Source organism: Alnus glutinosa, chromosome 1, assembly GCF_958979055.1.
Source record: "Alnus glutinosa chromosome 1, dhAlnGlut1.1, whole genome shotgun sequence".
NCBI classification, from domain to species: Eukaryota; Viridiplantae; Streptophyta; class Magnoliopsida; order Fagales; family Betulaceae; genus Alnus; species Alnus glutinosa.
Genome location: NC_084886.1, coordinates 5,615,385 through 5,641,116, shown reverse-complemented (window position 1 = coordinate 5,641,116; position 25,732 = coordinate 5,615,385). Strand labels below are relative to the sequence as shown.

General features: G+C 32.6%; 1 protein-coding gene across 1 annotated transcript; it reads right to left on the bottom strand.

The window, feature by feature from the left end:
• Nucleotides 1-11,246: 11,246 nt before the first annotated feature.
• On the bottom strand, nucleotides 11,247-12,139 carry LOC133868373 (uncharacterized). Its single transcript, XM_062305264.1, has one exon. The coding sequence runs from the start codon at nucleotides 12,000-12,002 to the stop codon at nucleotides 11,481-11,483; it is 522 nt and encodes a 173-aa protein (XP_062161248.1). The 5' UTR covers nucleotides 12,003-12,139; the 3' UTR covers nucleotides 11,247-11,480.
• Between the last annotated feature and the right edge of the window lie 13,593 nt (nucleotides 12,140-25,732).

Genomic DNA, 25,732 nt, shown 5'->3' with positions numbered 1-25,732 from the left:
TTACTAGCCCTTTATTTGGGTGGTCTCATGTTTGAATTTTCATTGAAAAAAAAAAAAGAAGTCATTTTCAACTTCCAATTTTTTTTTTTAGGGGCGGAAGCCTTGTAGGTATGCTCTTTTGCTTCAAAGGATATTTTATTGAAATTATATGTGAATTTATGAAAAAATATATCTAACTAGAGATATTTGTCTTGATACTATGTTAAATCATTACTTATTTTAAAAGTTTAAAAAAATAAAATAAAAATTATATATATATATATATATATATATATATATATATATATATATATATATATATATATATATATTTAATTAATATGTTTTTTGAACGAAATATCTGACTATTTCATTGGTTAAAGATTTCTAGCATAAAGCTCTGCAAAATCATATCACTTGTTATGAGGTTACAAAAGCATAGATATAAACAAAATTCTTATAATAAAGTGTTATTTATGACTTTCATCATCTGCTAATATATGTACAACAATAGTTATATAGCATAGCTGCTCTAAACATATTAGATCTAAAACAACGGTAGCCAAATATCCTATAAAATATTATTTAAACTGGTCATGAGAGATAATTCATCACACCGAACTATCCAAGCCATAAGAGATAACTCATCACACTCGATTAACATTCATCTCATAAATCGCCCATAAGGGCAAATCTAAAGAGAAGAAAACTCTTATTTAAAGCAAAAGATACAACCAAAAAATAGTATCAGTTATGTTTTCTATTTTGATACTTTTTTTAAATTATCGCTTATTTTAAAAATTTAAACAAATAGAAAAAAAAAATATTTAATTAATATGTTAAATCATCATTTAGCGACAAAAATGAGAACATAAATATAAATACAATAAAGAGCTACAAATTTTATTTTTTATTTATTTAAATAAAGAGCTACATTAATTTGCTATGTTGGTTGGAGAACCGAAGCCACTTTGGTAGATATAATATGCAATTGCAAGCCCACAAAACAGCCGTTGAGTATATTGTACATTTTTGTGTCGGCCAATGTGGTCCAAATATGCCCACTTTTTGATGCAGCTCGCTTGATTCTAGATTTTTTTTTTTATATATATATATATATATATAACAAAACAAAACAAAACAAAAATAATAATAAAAAAAAAATAGTCATGATTGAAGTGCCGAAACCACAAGGAGAAAGTATCTTTTGCTTTAATTTTTCTGGTTGTCAAAGGAACATGCACAGAGAAAAACCCAGTTGATGTTTTGTGTTTGACAAAGAATGACAAGCACAACGCACTCAATCCAGGGAGCATCTGATAAGAAAATTATTCAGATTAGTGCAAACGTATCCGAATCTGGCAACTTATATATTTTTATTTTTGCATAAAGTCTGAAATTACTATCATTTCAAAACATGTTAGGTGTCCCCTCTATGTCTTCTCATCTAAAATTGCGCATCAGCAGATGTATTACTTTACAACCAATTATTTGATTGGTGGAATATTTATCCTCTCTTACAAGTTACAATCACTCAGTCTTCCATTGATGTTAATTTACATGATGAGACGATGCTCTAGCCGACCTTAAATTTCTTTTCTCAAAAAATAGATTTGGGACAAGGAGAGATTTACATTGCTTCCTCCTCCTCTTCATTTATCTTTCTATCCCTCGATCATATCTAATCATATCAATAATTTTGGCCTCTCTGCTATGCATCCGTCCATCTACATCCGTGTTGTGCCGTCCATCTCTCTAACTAGTCGTTGCTGCTATTTGTTGGTTGTATTTTTCATTTGAATAAGAGTTTTATTCTCTTTAGATCTACCCTCATATGCAATCTATGGGTTAATCAGGTGTGAATGGATATTTCTCACGGCTAGTTTAAATAAATTTTTAGAATATTTATTCTCTTTAGATCTACCTTCATAGGCAATCTATGGGTTAATCAGGTGTGAATGGATATTTCTCACAGCTAATTTAAATAAATTTTTAGAATATTTGGCTATCCTTGTCTTAGATATAGTCTGCTCGGAACAGATCTGCTATTTAACTATTTTTGTACGTGGATTAGAGGAAGATGAAAGTCATAAATAGCACTTTATTGTAAGAATTTTGTTTGTATCTATGATTATGTAACCTCGTAGCATGTGGTTATGATTTTGCAGAGCTTTATACTTGTGATCTTTGATCAATAAAATACTCAGATATTTCATTAAATAAAAAAAAAAAAAAAAAAAAATTACATGATGGGGGATTTGATTTTAATTTCTTATCATTTGGATTATTAGCATAGTCATTGACTTTTATTTTGGACGCATAATGGGTTAGGCCATTTTTAGACACATGATGAAAGCCCATATTCTCAACATATATATATATATATATATATATATAATTAGCCCATTGAATTTTGTAGTAATTATGCGTTAAGTCAATTAGGATAGAGATGATTCAATTGGGTTCGTTCCTCAACAACAATGAGAATATGATAAATTTTCTCCATAAAAATTTACACATACAATATTGAACAAAATGAGAATATCTACTTGAATAAATTATAAATTATAATCTATTCATTCAAAATGCTTGAACCTTTCTCTCTCAAAGTCAACATCTCTTAACTTGTGGGCTCGACATATAAAGCTACATTTGCCTAACCGGTATAATAATATATGCACATTTTAATGACCAAGTCAATTGGACGTGGGATGTTTGGCATGATATATGGGAGGAATTTATTGCGTTTTGTTCCAAATGATGGAACCTATCGAGATTAATTAAAGATACAGAATTTCAGTTGAATTTTATTCTTTTATTTTTATTTTTTGTTTGGTTGAAAAGTTCAGAATTTCATTCATAATTAACACGATAGAGAGATTGAGAGATAAAGAGGGCTAAGTAATTGACTTCCTCCATCGGTTACTGAATGCGAAACTTGATTTGACCAGATAAATCAGACAAAGCAAGTTGGGAGATTTTATTGAAAGACTTATAATTTTCAAACGGTAAACCCCATTGCTCAAGCAATAGGAGCATAGCGGCTACGGCACGGCCCTTTTGCTTTCAACTCCACCCACTCTTTTTCTTATGAATTAATGTGGTCAATCTCCAAATTAATTAAGGGAGCAAATTCTATCAATTAATATATTTACTTTTAAAATGTGTGATTTTTCTATGTAGTTTTATTAGTATTAGCGGAGCATATAAGAATCCAAAGGCTTTAAATGTAATTCTTGGACCCTGGAATAATGGAATTATGGATTATAATTTTTTAAATGACTCGCAAAATTTAACAAAAAAAAATTATAAAGTTAAAGATTAAAAAATTTAATCAATTTAATTAAATAAATCAAATTAAAATTAACCTATTTCAACAACACGTGAACAAGAACCGCTTGCATAGAATAGGGCACAGATCTCGTCGACCTCTGGAAAGAATTTTTGTATAAGAAAACAGCTAATCAAAAGGAAGATAAGGCAACAAAAAAAACCCCACTTTGGGGATAGATTTGACCCACCCAATTCAAAAAGGGTGACTAGTATTTATTCGTTTAAAATCCGCTGAAATCAGCGGGGCATACTCTTTTGTGTTGTTTGTCTAATCACATATACAGCCTATAGATAGTGCAGCATCTTCAAATCTAAAGCACTTATCCTCCCCAGATATGCCCCCACATTTCTTCTCTAGAAGCATTTAATGTTTATCTGGACATCCCCTCAATTGTCATTTGTCATCCACGTCTACCTTTTAATACGTTTGTCTTCCGTTCAATAGTTGACAGTTGAAAGCATTAGGCCGACGATACCAGTTTCATGTTTTTAGTTTGTTAATTTATTTTAAAATAAAAAATCCAAATTTTTTGTTAAGAACGTTTGCTTTTCTCGAATTAATTTGATATACTGGTTATTGTGTTTTAGGTATTGTTTTTTTTTTTTTTTTTCTTATTTGAAAAGAAAAATTAATACAATATCAAAGAAAAGATAAATTTAAATATTTTGAAAGTCGATAAAAATAGATAAATTTTATAATTAATAAATGTTTTTTTTTAAAATAAATAAATTATTTTCCTTATTTGAGAACACATATTCTCGTGCTTTTCAAAATAATGGGTTCATGTGTGAAATTTAATAGCAATTTTAAAAATTGAGAGAATAGAAAAAGGACCAAGGAATGATGAATTGTCTCAATATTTTAACACTCTTCTTTGCACGTGGACTCAATTCAAACTTCTCTTAACAAATGAGGTTAAACACGTAAAAATTTAATTATAGAAGAAAAAATTATAAAATTAAGGTTTGAACTCATGAGTTTTTATTTTGAATTTTAATCTTATGTTAAATTATTATTTTTCTTAAACATTTAAAAATAATAAAAATAAATAAATTTAATATTTTATAATTAAAAGTTCCCCTAACAATATTGACGGAAGGAGTCGTGGCTCCCCAGATATTGGGTCCTGATTCAAAAACAATCTCATCTTAACTATTGTATAATTCTAAGATATATTGACGTGGGACTTATACAATAAATCTCACTCAATTACACTTTAAAATTGTGTAATAATTAGGGTGGGATTATATTTTTTTTTTTGCATTACCCCCCAGATATTTGTTTCCTTGCGCTTAAAAGTCAAGAAATCGGATGGGTACCATGAAAAGATTTATTAACGTCTTTTTTACTTATGAGAGAGCAATCAGTAGTCAGTAATCATTAATCAAGGGAAAAAGAAAGAGGCAGCCAGATAGAAGAAAAGCAAGTAGGGTATCTTCCCTATGATATATGTGTGGGGCCAAAAGACGTCCAAACATGGCATGCAAGTGGTGGATACACTGTATACACCTGTCGCAATCACCGTACATTGAAATCTATGATGCTGTCATGTTATGATCTGAGGCATGTGGACATGGCGGACAACGCATTGCCTCGTCAGTATCTCACCATCATGTGGGGCTGTGGGGCACACGCACCTGTCCCCACACAGCGCCTCGACGACGTCCTTGCCACGTGGTCCCACCTGTTCCCCAGATTGCCTTGTCGCACTAGATTATTTTTATCTACCACACACGCAAAAAGAGATATCTTTAGCGTGGCCAAGCATTGAGTACGTACACATCAGGCACCATCACATCATGTCTCACACTACGTCACGCACCAATCCGATAATTTTCACCTTTTTTATATATTTTTAAAAAAAAAGCAATTCATACTAGGGAAAAGGAATGTGACACCACGCTCCAATCAATGAAGAGAGAGAGAGAGACGGGGAATCCGTGATAATTGTACGTGGGTCGACGTAAACCAAAGGACAACTTGTTCATATTTTATTGTCAGCGCGTGTTTTACCCGCGCTCTAAGTTGAACCACCGAGAGTACATAACCACCAGAAAAGATTAATTGTTGGCTATCAAGCGAAAAATAATTCAGACGCCCTCCCATGAAAAGTCTAGCGTAACTCATGTGCGTACTGCGCATCTCTTGGCGCACGTTAGTATCTACCCCGGTACCCTAAAGCGTCTTTAATGGTAACGTTATCTTTTCCACAAAAAGCCGTGCCGCGTGCACTGCACGCCAACGGCGAAAGGGACGTGACGCATTTTTAAGTGGAAGAAATGCCCACCCATCAAAGAAGATAAAACTTAGAGAAAGATAATGAAATTTGATAAGGAATTATTGACGGTTCCACTTCTTTTATAAAATTTTGATTCATTTATAACCTAAACTGTTATTCATTTTTTTAAAAAAAAATAGGATAACTTTAGGGAAAGATATTGAAATTGAATTATATGTCGTTTTAAGATAAAGGTACTGAGCAAACAAACGTTTCAAGGTAGGAGATTCAAGTTTCCAAACGTCTCATTTAAGATTTGCTGTTAAATCCTAACGGAGTATCCAAAATACCCCTATTTTTTTAGGAAAAAAGAAAAAAAAAAAATCTTAAGATCTAGGTGTTGGTCAGAATTTAACGGAATTTTGTAAAATACCTATGCCTGAATCTTTGAAAAAATTTATAATTTTTTTAAAAAAAAATTAACACAATGATATTTTGAAATTTTTTCCAGGATTTAACAGCAAATCCTAACGGAGTACCCTTATTTCAAAACTGCATACAATTTGATACCATTTTGTGAAGTTACCCATGAAAATGTATAAATTTTAAAAAGTCTCAATTTAAGGTATCAATTTTTCAAAAACTTTCAATCTCAATGACTTACAATTTTCAGTTAAATCCTATCAAAATTTTCAAACAAACCTCTCATTTTTTTGAGAAAAAAAAAATATAGGATTTAACTGTTGGTTATAATTTAACGAAATTTGCAAAATTACGCATGCCTGAATCTTTGAAAATGTTTACAATTTTTTTCAAAAAAAGTAAATACGGGGTATTTTGGAGATTTTAATAGTATTTAACGAAAAATTCTAATGGAAGATTGAGATTGAAACTTCCTGAAAAATGGATATCCTAAATTGAAATGTTTTAAAATTTAGGTACCTTCTTTTAAAATGAGTAAAAATTTTGAGATTATAAGTAAAGTTTTCCTAAAAAATTTATATGTATTGAGATTCAAATTATTATTGGAAACCAAATTTAATGGTCATCAATTCAAAATCAAATCCTCTGATGCTCTCTCCTGGTATCCTTCTTCTTCGTGCAGCCGGTGAGGGAGGAGGGAGGAGGGAAGAGAAGAGACCCTTCCCTCCTCTCCTCTCTCCATTCCTTTATGTTTTTTCTTGTTTTCTTTGCTTTGGTTTACCTCCTATCCCTTATAGAGGGTTTTGTTACCCCTGACTAAATCCGGTAGTGGGTGATGTTCTCCTAGTTCATCCAAGGCTATGGAGATTGTTTTTTAGTTTTTCCTTGTGCTTTTTTCTGTTGGTTTTCCTGGCAGAAGGCTACACAGAGCGTCTGTGTTGGGGAGCAACTTTTCTAGTGTGTCTCCAGCGAGTTTTTATGGCTGTGCTTTTTTTATGTCTTCTTTAGAGCTAGATCTGTGTTATTCGATTGGATCATTCATGACATGCGCCTCTCTATAGTGGAGATTGGTGATTTCGGTGATCATTTGCTGCAGAGGGAGGTCCTCGGTGAAGGCACGTGTGTACACACGCTGGTACCAATGACAGCTTTTTCTCGACGCCGGTTTCTTTTGGTTTCTATTTGGGTTTTTTGTTTGTTTTCCTGTTCACAGTATGCCTTTGTAATGCTCAATTGTTACTGGACTATTTGTTGGTATAATAGTTAGATTATCCCTCTTTTTCTTTGTTTAGATTGTGCATAAATGTAAAGAGCGGCTCAAACGTTGTTCATGTAATGTTGTGTGTTGTTTAGATAGTTATTTTAAGTCAGATTTTTCTAGCTTTGAGTATATAGGATTTTGTACCTCTATTCTTTGTAATTGCCTTCGGGCGTTCTTCAATAATATACTATAACTCATGTTATTTGTTAAAAAAAAAAAATCAAATCAAATCAAAATTTACATTGTCGCGTCAAACAGTGTAAAACCAAAAGAGAGAGGATCTGTTATACTTTTTCAAAATTTGCTCTCAAATTTCCTGTTTAAACGATGTGTCATAATTCTATATAATTTATTATTTTAAAAAATAAGTAACCATCTCATTTTTATAGGATTCTACCAAATCATTTGAAGAACAAACTTTGATGAGAAATTTTAAAAAGTGTAGTATTTTTCAAACCAAAAATGCACGTAGCGTATGTCCTTTTATTCGGACTCGTTTAGATAATTTCTACTTGTTGTGCGGTATTTCAACTAAATAAATAATTAAAAATAAATTCAAAGAATGGCCTCAAACGAATTAATGAAAGCTCATGTGGTTTTTAACTAGAATAATAATTCACTGTCGCTTAAAGATATAATTTTTAACCACCTTTCCTATGTGGCAAGGTGGTCCCCCACTACTTTTTAAATTTTTTTATTTTTTAAAAATAAATTAAGGTGAGGGATCACCTTGCCACATAGGCAAGATGATAAAAAATTGTATATTTATGTGGTAGTGAATCATTACTCTTCTAACTAAGTGGCTGTCTGCGATTGCGTTTAGGAATTTAAAAGCGGTTTTAATACTTTAAAAAGTTGTGTTAAGTAAAAAATGATCGGTTTTGTTTAAAAAAAAAATTAAAAACCACATTTTTGCTTTAAAAAAGCACCCACCTGCATTTTGAGAGAAGTTTGAAAATCAAGCTTTTACTATAAACAAAATTTATGATCCGGATAAGTAATTGTAAAAGACCATTTGCCGGACTTACTTGACCAATTAAAAATTTGGCTACCTAACCACTTATTTAGTCATGTGGGTCTTATAGTGATTTATTACAATGACCTGTCCGATTCTCTCAAATTCGAAATAATAATTTTAGAGAACCTTAATCTAATGGATCACCTCAAAACATACGCAACTCAATTCAAACAGTTTATTTGAATAAGCTACCTAAATGTTTAGAATTGTTTGGCAAAAAATTCTCCCTATCGAAAAGATAGATTGGAAAATCAGGGAACACTACACTAGACTCATTAGAAGTTGGATCTCTAGCAATTATTAGCTATTTGAGTAGAAAATTGTGAAAGAGTCCATATGAGAACGTCACCCACCTACCCAAATAAATATTGAGTTGTCTAACTACTTACTAAATGAGACTATCACAAATTTAATGATAATCTTAAAAATCACATCTATTTTAAGATGATATAAAGAAGTTATGAGTCTTCCTGCTAACATTACTTGTAATTATATTTGTTAAAAAAAATAAATAAATAAATTGAAATTCAATAATAATCTATCACAAAATTAATAATAATTTTAAGAAGCTCCCAAAAAGACATGAATTTTGTTTTTAATGCATGACCCTCATGCTAGTTTGAATAGAAAATCGGTGAAGATCATGAGAAATATTTTGTCATCCAAACACATAATTATTGTCGCAATTATTATTATTATTATTTTAAATATAAAACACAAAATCAGATCCTAAACCCATTTATACGATTTTGTAATTTTTTGTTCAATAAAAAAATAAAAATAAAAAATTAGTAATTATGTTGGCACACATCACATCTCGAAGATCATTATGGCACTTCTGCAGTATGTAGATGTAGGGGCAGGCCTAGTGCAGGGACCACGTTTCTTTGGATGCTCCTTTACTCTGCTCAACTTCTTTAAGTACATAAGAGTTTCAAGGTAATTCTGTGGGGTACATCTTTGTAGTACGACACGTGATACAAATTACTAATTTATTTATTATTAAATATGTGAGACTATATACTAATTTAACGTGATTCTTATATATTCAGTAGTAAATTTACTTATTTCTTGAACCAAGATGGACTAAAAAAATACAAAAAGAATAAAAAATCCAGATATTTCTCTTGTTCGTTAAGACTGATGCTAGTATTAACGGATCAGTATTCATTTATAATTATTTATCTGAATTTAAAAGAATTTAGGCAGGTAATTATGAGAGACCATTTATTAAAAGGATAAATTACAATGTTGGTCCCTGTGGTATGTCATAATTATTTTTCACTCCCTATAGTTTAAAAAGTTTATGAGAGATCCATGTGGTATGCAATAATTACGTTTTACTTCCTGGGTAAATTTTCTGTCCACAATTTTGACGGAATCTGTTAGCCCTACACGTCAGCGACACGTGTCCATCTTAATAAAAAAAATAAAAATTTATTAAAAAATAAATAAAAATACTTATTTTTTTAAAAAAATTAAAATTAAAAAAAAAAAAAAAACAAAAAACAAAAATGGGAAAGGGGTGGCCCAACCACCCCCAGCCAATGGGGGTGGCCCGCACCCCCATGCCATTGGGGGCCACCTCCTTTCCCATTTTTGTTTTTGTTTTTTTTTTTTTTTTTTATAATTTTAATTTTTTTAAAAAGTAAGTATTTTTTTTTAATAAATTTTTATTTATTTATTAAGATTGGACATTTCAGCGTCACGTGTCACTAATAAGATGATGACACATGGCATTTGACGGAATCTGTTAAAAATTTTAACAGAATTTGACGTCAAGGATCGATTTGTAATTATTGCATACCACATGGATCTCTCATGAACTTTTTAAACCATAGGAGTGAAAAATAATTATGGCATACCACAAGGACCAACGGTGCAATTTTTCTTTATTAAAAATTAAGCTGTCCAACCACTTATCCAGTCAGGTAGGTTTCATAAATGGTCTTTCTCAATTACTTACTTCAATTAAAGATAGAAAAATTTTGAGAGATCAACCAACGTGAAATTTACCGGTAAAATCGTCCACACCCCACATCGCTACGAAAGAGTAAAGAGCAATTTCCTTACTGATTAGGAGTTATGCTTCAATTGTTCTCGTTCATGCTTTAATGTATTTTTGGTCTCCTCATTTAAATGGTCATTTCTTCTTCTTTTTTGCAATCTCTTTCATGTTTCAATTTTTTGTATATATATATATGTGTGTGTGTGTTTTTTTACGAACACTAATGAATAAGTTCATTTGTAGTTCCCATATATACCCTCTCCAGTTAAGATTGAGTTTTCATCCGTATAGGGCTTATTAATTTCTTCCTCACTACTCTATTTACAGATAAAAATTAGCTAAAAATCGATTTAATAAATTGATAAATATTTTACTTCCGGGTTGTTTTGAGAGAGAGATTAAGTTTGAAGAAAAAGTTAAAAAAAAAAAAAAAAACTAAAAAAACGAACGAGAAGATAATTAAAGTCCTTTAAAAGTCGCAAACTTGTCACCTTTAGGCTACAAATTAGTTTGAATCTAATTTTTGTCCTATAAAATTACCATGTAATATAAATTTGCAAAAGGCATGTATTTTTTCTTAGTAATATTGACAGAACTGAAAAAAAAAATTATTATCTTAAATTATATCACCTTAAATAATATGAAGTGAATAACAATTTTAGATGATTTTGCGTTTCAGTTCGCTCAAAATTAGGGTAGAAACAACTTTTTTTTTTTTTGGTATAATAAAATGAATTGATAAGTTCAAATTTTTTTGCGTTCTAATAATATTAAAAATTAGATTTTTATTTTATAATAAAATAAATGATAAGTTAAGATGATATTGCGTTTTATAGAATTCATTTGAATAATGCTAAAAATTATATTTTTATTTTTCAATATCTTTCAACCCATCCTTAAATTAGTCATTACTAATAAATAAATAAAAAAGGAAAAAATAATCGTGTATATTGCGTTACACCGTTCGCTAATATTAAAAGGAGAGCGGTCAACAATATTGAAAAATTGAGACGAGAAAATAACCGAGTAGAATATGAATCGCTTTTTCTTCTACAATTTGATCTTCGAGAAAGGCATAGGCGACACTTCATTTTTTTCAAAAGAGGGGACTAAAATGAAAAATAACAAAAAGATCTCCATTTTCTATACCCTCCCTCCCATCTTTTACTTTTTTCATTTAAATCCCTAGCATTTCTTTTGTCTCCTGTTTAACCCCTATGACAACTTATCACCTAACAGCTACATGAACAGTTCAGACTGCATCAAGGCATAGTAGTTGGCAGCCTCGTCTTCCAATTCCCACAGACCATCACACAATGAGAACCCATCTACGCCGTCAAACCCTTCATCTCCATCATAAGCAACACCAACCTCTCTGTTCGGAATCCCAAGCTCGTCATCAGAAGCTTCAAGAAGGTGCCGAATAACCCTCTCCTTGTCATCCCCCTCATCTTCTTTCAAAACAGCTGCTGACGACGAGGAAGAAGAAGAAGAGGAGGTCTGGTCTTCAACGGTGGCGGTGGCGGTCGTGGGGTTCTCAAGGTCGGGTTCTGTGGCAGGGAATGAAAGAGGGCTGAAGATGGACTCGGATGAGAGTTCTTGCTGGAGGGTTGTGATGAGAGAGGACAGATCCTGAGTGGGTTCTTCTTCCTCTGCCTCCAGGAGAGAGAGTATGTGGCTATACGACTTGTGGCGTTTAAACTCTTCGCATTCTTCTATTTGGGTTTCTTCTCTTTGGCGTTTTAATGGTGTCTCCGCCATGAGAGAGAGAGAGAGAGAGAGAGAGAGAGAGGGAGCTTTTTGTTCAAGAACAAGGAGGAAGCGCAAAGAAGGAAGGAAGATGAAGAGGTGCAAGAAACTAAGAGAGAGTATAAGGCAAAAGGATGAGGAGAGAGAGAGAGGTGGTGGATGGTTTATATAGAGAGGGGAGCAAAGGTGGGGTTCCGGTCAAAATAAGTGAAAAAAGAAAGCTGAGACTATTTAATGAATTTAATGTCTGTTAGAGCGAGGAAGATGCTTAGTAAAAATAAAGAAAGAAAAAAGTAATAGCTGGAAGGCAAAAATATATCTCATGAGTAGGTCATCCTTCGTGACAAAACACTGGATTAATTTTTTTTTGATTCTCTAGGTATATCAACGGTTAGGAATTGAGGCGAAGTGTAGATGATAAGGAAGATATGAAAGGCAAAAAGATGGTGACAAACCAATGAAAAAGCAGTGGTGTTTGTCTGTGTGTGCAATAAAGGCACAGCAACGGGGGGGTGGGGTAATGCCCGAGGCGGGTTGTACATGCGGCGTATCTCTTAAAAAATTATTTCTTTTGTGGTCCCGATTCTTAAAAAAATCATGAGATACGACATGTACTAGTTTGATACTGTGGTGCACCTGCTCCCTAGGATTCTAATCTCTGTGTCGCTTTGCTGCTCTGGCTGGGTTTTGATTGTAGTTTAACGGTCCAGATTCGTTTATAATGCAATCCTGGGCGAGTAGAGCAGCAGTGCTTGTGGGCTAGAATCTCCAGGAATTCATGGGAATAGAAATAATAAAAAAGATGAATTTCTTTTCTTTTCTTTTTTTCTTTTTTTTTTTCCGAACTTTTTTGGGTCATAAAAGACAAGAGTGGAGGGATGAAATGGGCGTTTCACACTTTTGGCAGGTAAAGGGAGGCTGATTGCATGAGAGATATGTGTTGTTAATCGGAAAATGTTAAAGATGAGTCTCTTATCCGCACTTCATCATTTTTTTTTTATAAAAAAAATTGATTTTAAGAAAAAAGTTGTCTCTAATATCACATCAGAGACAACTTTTTAATAAAAATTAATTTTTTTTATTATCAAAGAGAAATAAAAAAAGTTGAGAGACTTATACATATAAGGACTCGTGTTTATTTGCTGAGAGAGCATGGGATTAGCCTATCAACATCTCTCGGTGTTGGTTCTACTGTGACAGCGCATGGTAGATTAGAAAAGAAAACAGACGAATCAAGTGGTATTTTTTGCATTTCGTACACACCGTCGTGATTTTTTAGGACTACTGGACTAGGTTGGGGTGGGGGCCTTGCTGAGGTTGCAACTGTACAGTTTTATCTCTGTGTCAGAACTCAAAAGAAGATATTAATGCCCCGTTTACTAACCCTTTTCCCTACCCCTTCCCTGACGCGTACGGACAAATAAATGGTTGGTTGGAGTGGCCTTTCTCTCACCTTTCTTTCTTATTTTCTTTCTTGATTGTTCTTATCACAAAGATGGATTATTCCTACCATCAACCCACAGTATGCTGTATCCACCTTTCAGTTGAGGACAAAAGAGGGGTGGTAAAAGCACAAAAATTAAATCATTATGATTGTTGGCAAGTGATCATCTACCACCTCTTTTTTTCTTTTTTTTTCTTTTTTTTTTTTTAAGAAAGAGTACCTACTTTCATTAAAAAGAAACCTAAAGGTCCAATTAAATCGTTAAGGAATACAAAGACTCAATAAACATTAAATCATAACTAATTTCTAATTTGGAAGCAAACTACCTAAAAATATCTAAAGATTATAAGAACATACATTGAAAGCCATTCTAAACAAATAAGCACAACTACTAAAAAAAATGGTTGATCTACACTGTAAAGCGAAAAAGTCCAACAATATCCGAGCATCTAAACAAGCAGCCTGCAGATCTAACCAAAGAACACAACATCCGACAACAGATCTAGCATCAACAAAGCATGTGAAGAGAAAACGCACAGCCAGAAAAACACCCTGCAAACGAAGATGGCCGGAAAAACTGCATCTAAAACACCAACAGAGGCCCGGTGACGGGAGGGGGGGAGCCGCCAGCAAGAAAGCACCAGATTGTCCGAAAACCGCCGTCAGACATGTTAGGGAAAGGCGAAAGAGTGGCGCGTGGCCATCATGCGCCAGGGCGGTCCCTGGCGCGTGAATACCACCTCTTTTGAAACTTTAAGCAAGTCAACTTAAATGAAAGAAAATAAGAAAAAGAAAATAGTATAAATGGTTCTTTTTAACGTATTTTAGGGGAATTTTTTTTTATAGTTTGAAAAAGTGTTATGAAATGATATAAAGGTAAACTTCTTTTTATATTTTTACGAGTGTTTTGTGTCTAGATTGTTTGTTAATATTTTTTATTTAAGAAGAAAAAAAAAATTAATTAACCGAGCTAAGAAAATAAGATGAAAATAAGATGAAAAGAAATATATACTTGTAATTAGTGAAGGATGCAACATATAGAAAACAGAGGCTTTGATAGGTGTTTTGTGCCGTTTGATCTTGAGCTCTACTATGTATGGTATTTGGCGTGCCGAAAATGCTATCAAACATAGTGGACAACCAAAGACAAAGGAACAAATTTTGAAGTCTATTCTCTAAGAAGTTCGGTTTCGAATTTCAGGCAAGGGAAAATTCAAGAACAAAAAAAAAAAAAAAAATTAAAATTAAAATTTGTCATTGTTAGAACTTAGATTCTAACATGCTGGTGTAATACTAGTTGTTTGTTGGTTGTTTCTTTGTTGTAAGGTTGCTGGGTGTTTACCAGCCTGGCAGCTTTGTTTTTGTTGTTCTCTGGTTTGAGTGTTCATGGGCATTTTTTGCTCAAGTTGTATTGTTCTGTGGAACTGAGTTTGTACAATTTGCTATTTCTGGTTTAATATAGATCACTTATTCATCCAAAAATAAAAATATATATATATACTTGTTATACAAAAGTAAATTTCAGTATGAGAACCCAATAATATATTTTTTTTCTCAATAAACGTAAGCATTATCACAAATTTGGAATTCTCATTCCTTCCTCATATCTAATCACATAGTAAAAGTGATTTATCAAATAAATTTCTTCTTTAGCCCACTAAAACCCCAAATCCTACTAGCCAATCCAACATAGAAACACAACAACTTGCGAAAAGAAAATACAACCAACCAAGACAGTTTGTTATACATGTGCAAAGTGCTCAAAGTACTAGATTAGTGACCACCAACCAACTAAAAAGTTGCCCTCCAACCATAATTGAGCCACCCAATTCCTTAACTTATCAAATTCAAAGTTTTGCAAGCCCAAGTACCACTACATCTGGTCTATCATAGAAATAGCTTCGTTCCTAATTACTTTTTGAATGGTACTTTTTAAAGCATTCAAGTTCGATTAGTCAAACGTTATTTTGACGGTCCGGGATGCAAAGTTACGTGGTAAAGTAATCGCATCCGGTTGGTTACTTCAGTCGAAAATTTGGTGAGAAGTAGTTCAATAAACATTTAAGAAAAACAAAAATATATTTTACTCCTCATAAGACATGCACGTGGCTTTGAAGTATAGGTGCTTTGAAAAAATTAGTAACAAAATAGAAAGAAAGAAAAATTTTAAAAACTATAATGAAATGAAATTTGTTAAGCCGAATGCGAAAGCTCTTAATATTTATTAGAAAAAGTGTTTTTATATGACATAAAAGTTGAAAACCGTTTGAAAAGTTTTGGAGTGTATTGTGTTTTAGATTGTTGATAAATATTTTTTATTTGAGAGGAAAAAAAAAAAAAAAAAAAAAAAAAAGGATTAACAAACAAAGCCACGTAATTACGAAAAGAAGTTGCAACTAACCGAAATGCAAGGTGAATCTCTTCACATAGACAGATTAAGGTCGTTGTCATGGCGATAAATGGTTATAGATCGGCGACCCCACGAACAATTTACAAGGATTCGCCCCACCTGTAATCAAAGCGAGGAAAGTAGTTGAGAAAATTTAAATTAATTGAGTCGTTTTGTAGGAAAGTGGTTGGAAGATGTGCAAATAATTAACAATTAGTCGGGGCGTTCTTAGAAAGTTAACCTCAGTTTGCACTTGCAATTTAAAAATGTTTAATTTGAAAGAAAAAAAATTGTAAAAATGTAGTTAAGAATTTAGTAAAATTACAGTTTGAACTTTAAAATTACATTATCGCATGTTAATTTTGAATGATTCATTTTCTACGATTTGGTTTAAAATCACATTTTTTTTTTTATTTATAAAATCACAATTTCAAACACACACTAAGTCGAAATAAGAAAAAAAAATTAAAAAAAAAATTGTCAGAGAAGTTCTACAAGATTGTCCCTTCATTTTATTTTCCTTTTCATCTGAAAGTCAAATAGTGTAAATGCTTTAGAAAAAGACAAATAAAAAATTGATTTCTTGGTAAGGATGGGGAATGGATGATGCTTAAAGATTAGAAAAATAATTACATTACATGTCTTTACAAATCTACGCAACAATTACATAACTATTCTATAGGAGTCTTTTTCCTTTTTGTCCAACTTTACTTATGTGGTATTTTATTTTTATTTTTATTTTTAAAAAACTGACGAAATCATTGTGGATGAAAGTACTAGGTTATTTTCTTGATAAAAATAAATAATATTACAAATGGAAATGAAATATTTTTATTTTTATGTCACATCAAAAACACATTTATTTTAAAAATGCATTAATAAACGTAATTTCAATGGTCACGACCACTAGAGTTCCCCTTAGGGATTTGACTTTTTGGTATTTATGATCAAAGCGAGCGACGATTTGATAAGTAAATGTTTGTGCTATTCTATGGATGAACCTCCTCGTGTCGCATCCAACATTGAAAGGATTAATTAATTATTAAATACAAGAACGTAAACTTCGTGATAAGCTTTCCGAGACTTTAAATTATCCGAACAAATGGATTAACTAAAGATTCGGTTGCAATTAGGGACCTTACACAAATTAAAGAACATGTAAAACCCAGTCAACCTATGGAGCCCAGGAAATTCTTGGAGATTAGTGCTAATAAATTATAAAATTATAAAATTATAAAATATAGCCCACAAAAAGAGAATGACTTGGTTGTAGCCTAAACAAATTGTTATTAAATTAAAGAAAGGGCTTATTGACCATATTGAACAAGTTAATCATGACTTCCAATTGAGAAGACAAAACTCCACTCCAATGGAACCCCAATAAAATTTTGTTTTTTTAATTTTATTGGCGCATTTTGCGGATTTTCCCACTCCGCCCCTCCCCCCCCCCCCCCAAATTATTTATTATTGTATTAATATAATACACTCATGTATTTGAATAATACTGATGAAGTAGGGTTGATGCCAACCAAAAGAAGTTTATTTAGTCAGAAAAATATTAAATTTGGGAGTTAGGATCTAGACCACACATACTGTCGAGACAGATCTAATTGTGATATATATATAGATCTTGTGTAATCTATTATTAAAGACGTAGTAATATGTTAGTTTATCTCTGGCGGTGTCTTGGATTGAGAACTTGATTTCTTTACAAGACAAATCAGCTGTGATTTTTAATACGTATCCTAATTTCCAATCAAGACTAATTAAGAAATGACAACATATTGCGGTGTTCCATCTGCTTTGTCTGGACTGTGCCGGCCGATCATGCTTAGCCAGAGTACAAAATTTTCATCGTGCGTGACAGGAGATGAACCACTTCATAAATACAACAGAAAAGGTTAGAAACCGTTTCACGATAAATTATTTTATAGTTTAAATTTATTTGATTTTAATTACAGATCTAATGGTAGTATCTTGTACATCAGTAAATATACCGAAACAACATCTAAAATGTGCATTAATATTTTTTATTTTTTTTTTATTTCAGTTGAAATTGAAAAAGATAGAACGTACGTGCACTTGAAGAACGCAAGATCTGTCAATTGGATACTTACAAAAAAAAATTCTCTCAATTGGACAAAAATATAATTATCAAATAAGAAAATGATCAAATGATTGCTTTGAATCACGTGAAACTCATTAAAAAAAAATGGGAATTTTTAGTTCTTTTATATTTATGTCAATACAACGTACAACTCAAATCCAAAGAATAAAATTGGATTGAAAATCATACAAGTGCCAAACCAATTAATAACAAATCCTAGGCAGTGGACCAACCCATAGAAAATAATATAAAAAATTTCCAATGTTTATAGTAAAACCCCACGTACGAATAGTCCATAAACCCAAATTTACAATATTTAATATTGCTTCAAACTATATTTTGTTTTTATATATATAAATTTCATACACTTGCTCCACAATCATATATACCTCTCCGATCCTAACCTCATTGGTGAGTCCAAGTCATTTTAAGTTATAATAAATGCGAACGTATTAAAATATGATGCAAGACAAAGAGCACATTCCCCATAGTATTTGCAAAAACAAGGGCATCTTCTTGTCGAAATTGCTTTAAATTGTGGAAAAAATCAAATAAACTTACGTACCAAGCGAGTCACACTTGTTATAATACTAATAATATTATCGCAGCACTATACTTGTATTAACTATTACATATATATAATACATCATATTACTTTTTTAATATAATCTTTCTGTCAATACGCTATAAAAATATATATATCAGAGTCAAGTGAATGAAAAAGGTTTATCCTTTTTCGATTCTATGCATCATGGAAGTAGACCATTATAATGTAATCGGTAATCCTTCGTTGTTTCAATTTTTTTTTTTTTTAAAAAAAAAATTCCATTGCACAAATTTAATTACCAATTTATGGACGAATTATGCATGAGACCTATGGACCCAAATCTTTTTATGGACTTTTCGTTTGTCAAATATCAATATGATGTCATTTGGGAAAATGGTGCTTTTACATACGTGGAAATTAAGAAAAATGATTGGGTACCACTGTTTTTTATTTTATATATATTATCTACGAACCAACAAAGTAGATGTAAATAAAAGCTTGTTTGGGGTTGCATTAAAGGGCTTAAAAATATTTTTAATATATAAAAAGTTATGTCAAATTAACAAAATGCTGGTCTGTTTACTAATAAAAGTCAAAAACTACTTATTTGATTTTTTTTGCTATTAAAAAAAAAAAAAAAAAAAAAGGCTAAAATGCAGATTTGAAAAAAGCTTTTTTTGGCTTTAAAAATTATATTTTCCAACGCAATCTCAAACAAACTCTAAGAATATGTGGTTGACAAGTTAGTGATGTTGTAAATCATATTTTTGTCATATAACTATCTCACAATATTGATGTAGCAGTTTAGACCAACCATTACATCAATCATTGCTAAAATAAAAAATAAAAAAAAAAATTCAAAGATACATCATCGTTGTAGAAGAATTACAAAAATATAATTTTTAGCATTACTCATAAAATTAACACTTCAAATTTTTTGTTTGATCACTCCACCAATTATAAACTATCTAAAGAGTTGTAATAATAATTGTAGCACCTTTATCATAATAATAATAATAATAATAATAATAATAATAATAATATGAAAAATAAAATAAAAAATAAAAAAAATTAGAGGAGCAATGTGCTAAATGTCCAAACATAATGAGTTGGAGGGCCATGTGGAAGCGGTATCTGAAAGTGGTTGCACGTGGAAAGTGGACCTACTTCAATTTTTTTCCCCTCTTTTTTGCGCAGACCGGTGGACCTATTTGGAGTGCCGCAACACCCAAGTTTGTCCTCATAAAAACGGGGGATTCTGGCTTTAATCGGGTCTCAACAACTGCCACTATTGCCATACTGTCCCTCAAATGTCTGAGCTGTCACGTTATGATTATTATTATTATTATTATTATTATTTAGTTTACATAAAAACCTTAGTTTCAACTTTGGAGTGATGCCAATTGCAAAGGAATGCAATAAAATTGAGTCATAAGTTTCCATAATGTTTGCGCCTCAACAACTTGGCAGATGGACCTTTCTTTTCCATCACCTTTTTCTTTGTCTTCAGGGCTCAATTAGTGGGGTCAATCTATCAATCATCTCCTTTTTACGTTTTTTTTTTTTTTTTTTTTTTAAACCATACATAACTTCACCTTCACCGTCACATAATAATTATTTTTACAATCTTTTTTAAAAACTTGAAATTATATAATCATTGAAAAATACTACAAAAAAAAAAAATAAAAAAAAATCCTAAGCCAAATCCCTTTTTTAATTACTTCCCTAAATTTTACCCCTTTCACTTTTTGGTCCCTAAAAAGTCTCTATTCATTAAAACATTAATGCTACACTCCTAGACATGCTATGTATTCAATGGTTAATTTTTGAAATGAAAACAAAAAAATGATAATACAAGAGCATGCTTCAACAGTTGGTGTGAAATGAGTATAATAAATGAGTATGAAAAATAGTATTATTCTCATTAAAATAATTTTTTTTTATGATTCGAATCATTTTCTGCATTAATGTCATAATTTTCATAATAAAATGATAATATAAACGTAAACATGAAAATTATTAGAGATTAAGCAACTACAGAATGGCAACAACGTGCCCACTTGTTATTTTCAAAAAAAAAAAAAAACATGCCCACTTGTTCAACTGTTATTATTTATATGACGTACTAGCTAGTATCTTCGGATTTTAAAGCTCTTTAATAGCCAGCCGCCCAGTTCCATCAGATAACCCAGTCACCCACCCCACCCTCCCCAAATTCATTGTGAGAGACGTCATGGTTGATTGGTTGTAACGTATTACTTGTGATTTTTTATTTTTTTTATTTTTTAAAGTAAATTTATGCCCGCCACCCTCCCAAAAAAAAAAAAAAGGTAAATTGTATTATTATTATTTTCATTTAATTTTGATCTCTTAGTAAAAGCAGCAGAGCACGTACCTGCATACTTGGTGAGATAGTTGACTTTAATTGATATCTCGATACCACTAAATGTTTTTGTTTTTAATCATGAGGGCAAGAATAATAAACTATCTAATAAGTGGAACAGAATTGTCTCCATTTCATGAGTATAAATTAAAGTTTGTACATTAAATTATGTATATGATGATAATATTAACACGTATTTTTAAAAAATTAATAAAGCAGAATCATGTATATTATTAAATGCATAAATTTTAAATTATGAACATAAAATAAAATGGCACGGGGAGGGCCTTGAAATTTCGCGGGTCCCCGCCCCACAGATTTTTTTTTTAAAAAAAAAAAAAAGAAAAAAAAAAAGAGGCAACCCTCACGAGTCAGTGGAGTCACGCAGCACATTCACTCCCTAGTCCCTAACCCTAACTTAACTTCTCTAACTCTAAGTTTTTAACTCCCAGCGCCACAGCACATTCACTCCGCTAGGACCGCCACTCGCCTCACGGCCCTCACGCAGTCACTCCCTCACGGCTCACGCCCTCACTCCGTCACTCGCTAGTCGTCGCCTCACACCCTCACCTCCCCGCACGCACGGTCGCACGGACACACGTCACAGACTCACACACCAGCAGGCCACAAAAGAGGAAGGGGAAGGCCCCTGCAGGTCAGTCCGTTTCTGATTTCTGCTTTTGGTCGTGATTTGGATCGATGATGCTTTACCGATTTCTGATTTTCTTCTTCTTTTTCTAATTTTCTGTTATGAATTATTATTAGAATGATTGATCTTTTGTAAATATGTAGCGATTTCTGGCGGGAAATCCGATGACTTCCAGTAGCGATTTTTCTGGCGACCCGAGTCAGTTTTTTTGGCGATTTCAGTGGGTCTTACACAGTGGATTTCTCTGTGTGGATTTCTCTGTGTTTCAACAGAAAATCCCTAGGTAATTTCTTGTGATTTGGCTTAATTAATTTGGATTATTGTTGATTTATTTAATGTAGTGATTATGGTTGGGTTGTTGATGATTATTGGCTGATTTGGGTGAAGTTTCGGTGATGGGTATTTTGTTGTTGTTGTTGTTGATTCACGGCTGAACCGTGTTTGGTGCCTCCCCTATTTCAGCCCGCCGGTGTATGTGTGTGTGTTGTGGTGTAATTCGGTTTTATATTCTTTTTAGCTAGTTCTGAATTTGGAAATTAGTATTGTGCATTTTCTGTGAATTGATTTTAGCCTTATACTAATTGTGGAATTGTTATTGGGTTTTAGCCGGTTATAAGAATTGGTGATTAATTAAATTCTGGAAATTTGAGTTTTGTTGGATAATTATTTATATGTATGTATTAAGTTAATTGGTCTTAATAGAATATGTTAAGATTATCAATGTATGATTTTGTTAGGTCTCTATCTGCTGTTGATTATTTTTATTTTATTTTTCCCACTTAAATTGTAGAATCAAGTCATGGACGATTCAACTAGTGCTACTATTGGACCTATTGGTTCTAGTTCTGCTTCATCTAGGCCTAGTCTTTTGGATACTAATATGGGTTCTAGTTCTTCAACTATGGGCCCTCAAAATCATAGTGCAGCTCTCCCGCCAAAACCTAAAAAAAGTAAGCAAACATCAACGGTTTGGAAACATTTTACCAAGTTAGTATCGAGTGACCCCGATGATTATAAATCATAGTGCAATTATTGTAAGAGGGAGTTTAATTGTCACCCTAAAAGCCATGATACTTCATCTATGCTACAACATATCAGGAAAAGTTATAAAAAATATCCTGGTAGGTTTGATGAGACACAATCGAAGTCGAGCTTTGAGGCTAAGAGGGAAGGACAAGCGGCAGTGGGTGAAGGATCTGGTGGTAACCTTGTGATTGCGAAATTTAATGCTTCAACAATAAGGACAACACTTTCTAGGATGATCATAGCGGATGAGTTGCCATTTAGGTTTGTGGAAAGTGAAGGGTTTAAGGACTTTATGAAAACAGTTGAACCTAGGTTTTCAATTCCTTCCCGTTTTACTATGATGAGGGATTGTTTTAAGTTCTTTATGTCTGAGAAAAAAAAGTTGAGGGGAATGTTCTTGACATCTAGTGTTCGGGTTTGTCTTACCACTGATTGTTGGACTTCAATACAGAACCTTAATTACATGTGTATTACTGCTCATTTTATGATAATGAATGGAACTTACACAAAAGAATTTTAAACTTTTGTTTAATTCCTAATCACAAATGTGAGACCATTGGGGGAAAGATTGAGTCGTGTATGCATGAATGGGGCATTGGTAGCATTTTCACTATCACGGTTGATAATGCTTCTTCCAATGATGCTGCTTTGGAGGAATTGAGGAAGAGAAGTGCTCATAAGCCTAGTGCCATATTAGAAAATCGGTTTATGCATGTGAGGTGTTGTGCACATATCTTAAATCTTATTGTGACTGAGGGGTTGAAAGAGGTTGATGAATCCATTATGAGGGTTAGAAGTGCGATTAAATATGTAAAGTCTTCTCCTGCGAGATTTTAGAGTTTTAAGACTTGTCTGGAAAGAGAAAACATTAATTTCAAGGGGTTGTTGTGTTTGGATGTTCCAACTAGATGGAACTCTACATTTAAGATGTCGTAAGGTGCAGAAAAATGTCAAAGTGCTTTTGAACTTATAGAAGAGTTTGATGGATATTATGGTCCTACGTTGTGGGATAGTAAAAACAGTGTAGGACCTCCTACTTGTGATGATTGGGCTCGTATTAGGGTTTTTCTTAAGTTTCTCAATATTTTTTATGAAGCCACAATACGACTTTAGGAGTCTTTGTATATGACATGTAATATGTACATTGAAGAAGTTTCTGCCATTCAACTGCATTTACAAGAATATTATGACAGTGATGATTATATATTGAGTTCTATGGCGGAGAAAATGATGTTGAAGTATAAAAAGTATTGGGGGGTATTGATAAGGTTAATGTGTTGTTGTTTGTTGCTATTATACTCGATCCACAGACCAAGTTGGGATCATTGGAATGTTGGTTCAATGATATTCTTGGTGTTGAGCAATGCAATGATATGATATTAAAATTGAAGAATTGCCTTCAAAAATTGTTTGATCACTTCAACACTGGAGAAAAATCTCAAGGTGAACATAGTGGTGCTCTTCCTCAAGGTTCCTCGGGAGAAACTGGGAAACGTCCATATAAATTGATGAATAAGTACTCAAAGCTCATGACTTATAATAGTGATGTTCAACACAAATCGGAGTTAGATCGATATTTGATGGAGGAGATTGAAAAACCGAATGAGAACTTCGATATTTTAAATTGGTGGAAGGTGAATTCAACCAAATTCTCAGTACTATCCCACATAACACGTATTGTGTTGGCCATTCCCATTACTACAGTTGCTTCAGAGTCGACATTTAGCACTAGAGGGCGTGTGTTGGATTCTTTTCGAAGTTCATTGGCCCCAATAACGGTTGAAGCATTGGTGTGTACATAAAACTGGTTAAGATCAAAACCCATCAATGGTTATGACACAGAGATGGTTGAAGATCCTGAAAGTTACAAGCTCGAGTCAGGTAAACTTTTAGCTTTCTATTATTCACTTCTTAATTTATTTTTCTATTTAAATATTCTAAATTTCTAATTATCGGTTCCAATCTTTGTAGAAATAAATTTGAAGAACATCAATATTTTGCTTGAGGAGGATTAGTGAAGTGAAGACTCAAAATTTTGGTTGAAACTTGGGTGTTTGATGCTTGATGCTTGTGGTGATCGATTGGGAGGTGCTTGATGCTTGTGGTGACCGATTGGGACTTGGGAGGTGCTTGATGTTTTGGAACATTTAACATTTCGGTTTTCTTCATCTTGTAATATGTTTTTTGCGTTGTCAGTAATTTGTTCATTTATGTGATTGAATTTCTATTCGTAATTAGCAGTTAAACCCTACTAATCTACGACTACTATGTTTTTGCTTTGTAATTTGTTTTTTTTTTTTTTTTTTCAATTTTTTATGCACTAAGTGATTGAAAACATTGCAAGCAAAAATGCTTTATTTCATCTTTTTAAGTTTTTTTATGGATATTACTATTAGTTGATATGGTGAATTGTTAAAAGATTTTTATGGATTCATTATATTAGTTGATATAGACTAAGAGAATATGAATATGGCCTTTTAACTCTTTTGACACTTAATATAAAATTCAATGCATCTGGTTCTATTATTTCTGGTGTACATTTGGTTCAATTTTTTATGAATCATAACCCGCGGGGATCCCGGCCCCACAACCCTGCCCCATCCCTACCCGCCCCGTGCGGGTGCATGGGGTAATCTGCGGGGTGCGGGGGCAAAAAACCCCATCCCATCCCCCCCGCCCTCCGCCCCATGCTCAGCCCTTTAAACACCGCAGGCTCAAAGTCCAGCTTATTAAACGATTCTTATACATGTTGGGAAATATTCTCAATAGTTAGTAGATTGGCTTATTTAATTCATACACGCCCAATTACTTACATTAATCTTGAAAAACCAGTTACATTAGAAGTTTAAGGCTTAAGCCCATTAAGAAGCAAAGGCTAAGGCCCATTGAGAAATAGTTTTAAAGCCCATTAAGAATTTAACAATAAGCCAGAATTATCTCGGGAGCATCAAATTCCGGGATACTCGGACTGTCCGGATCTCGGGTGTGACGGGAAGAAATTTCGGAGTCAGGAGATCAGTTTCCACCTAATCCGGAGTGGACAGTTAAAATCTCGTCTATAAATAGGTGTAAATCATCATGTATTTTTCAGATGATTTTATTATTATACAGACTTGTATGAATTCTCCCAAAAAAGACTGACTTAGGCATCAAAGTGGGTTCGGCTGGCACCCCCGACGAGCTTATTTAATATTTGT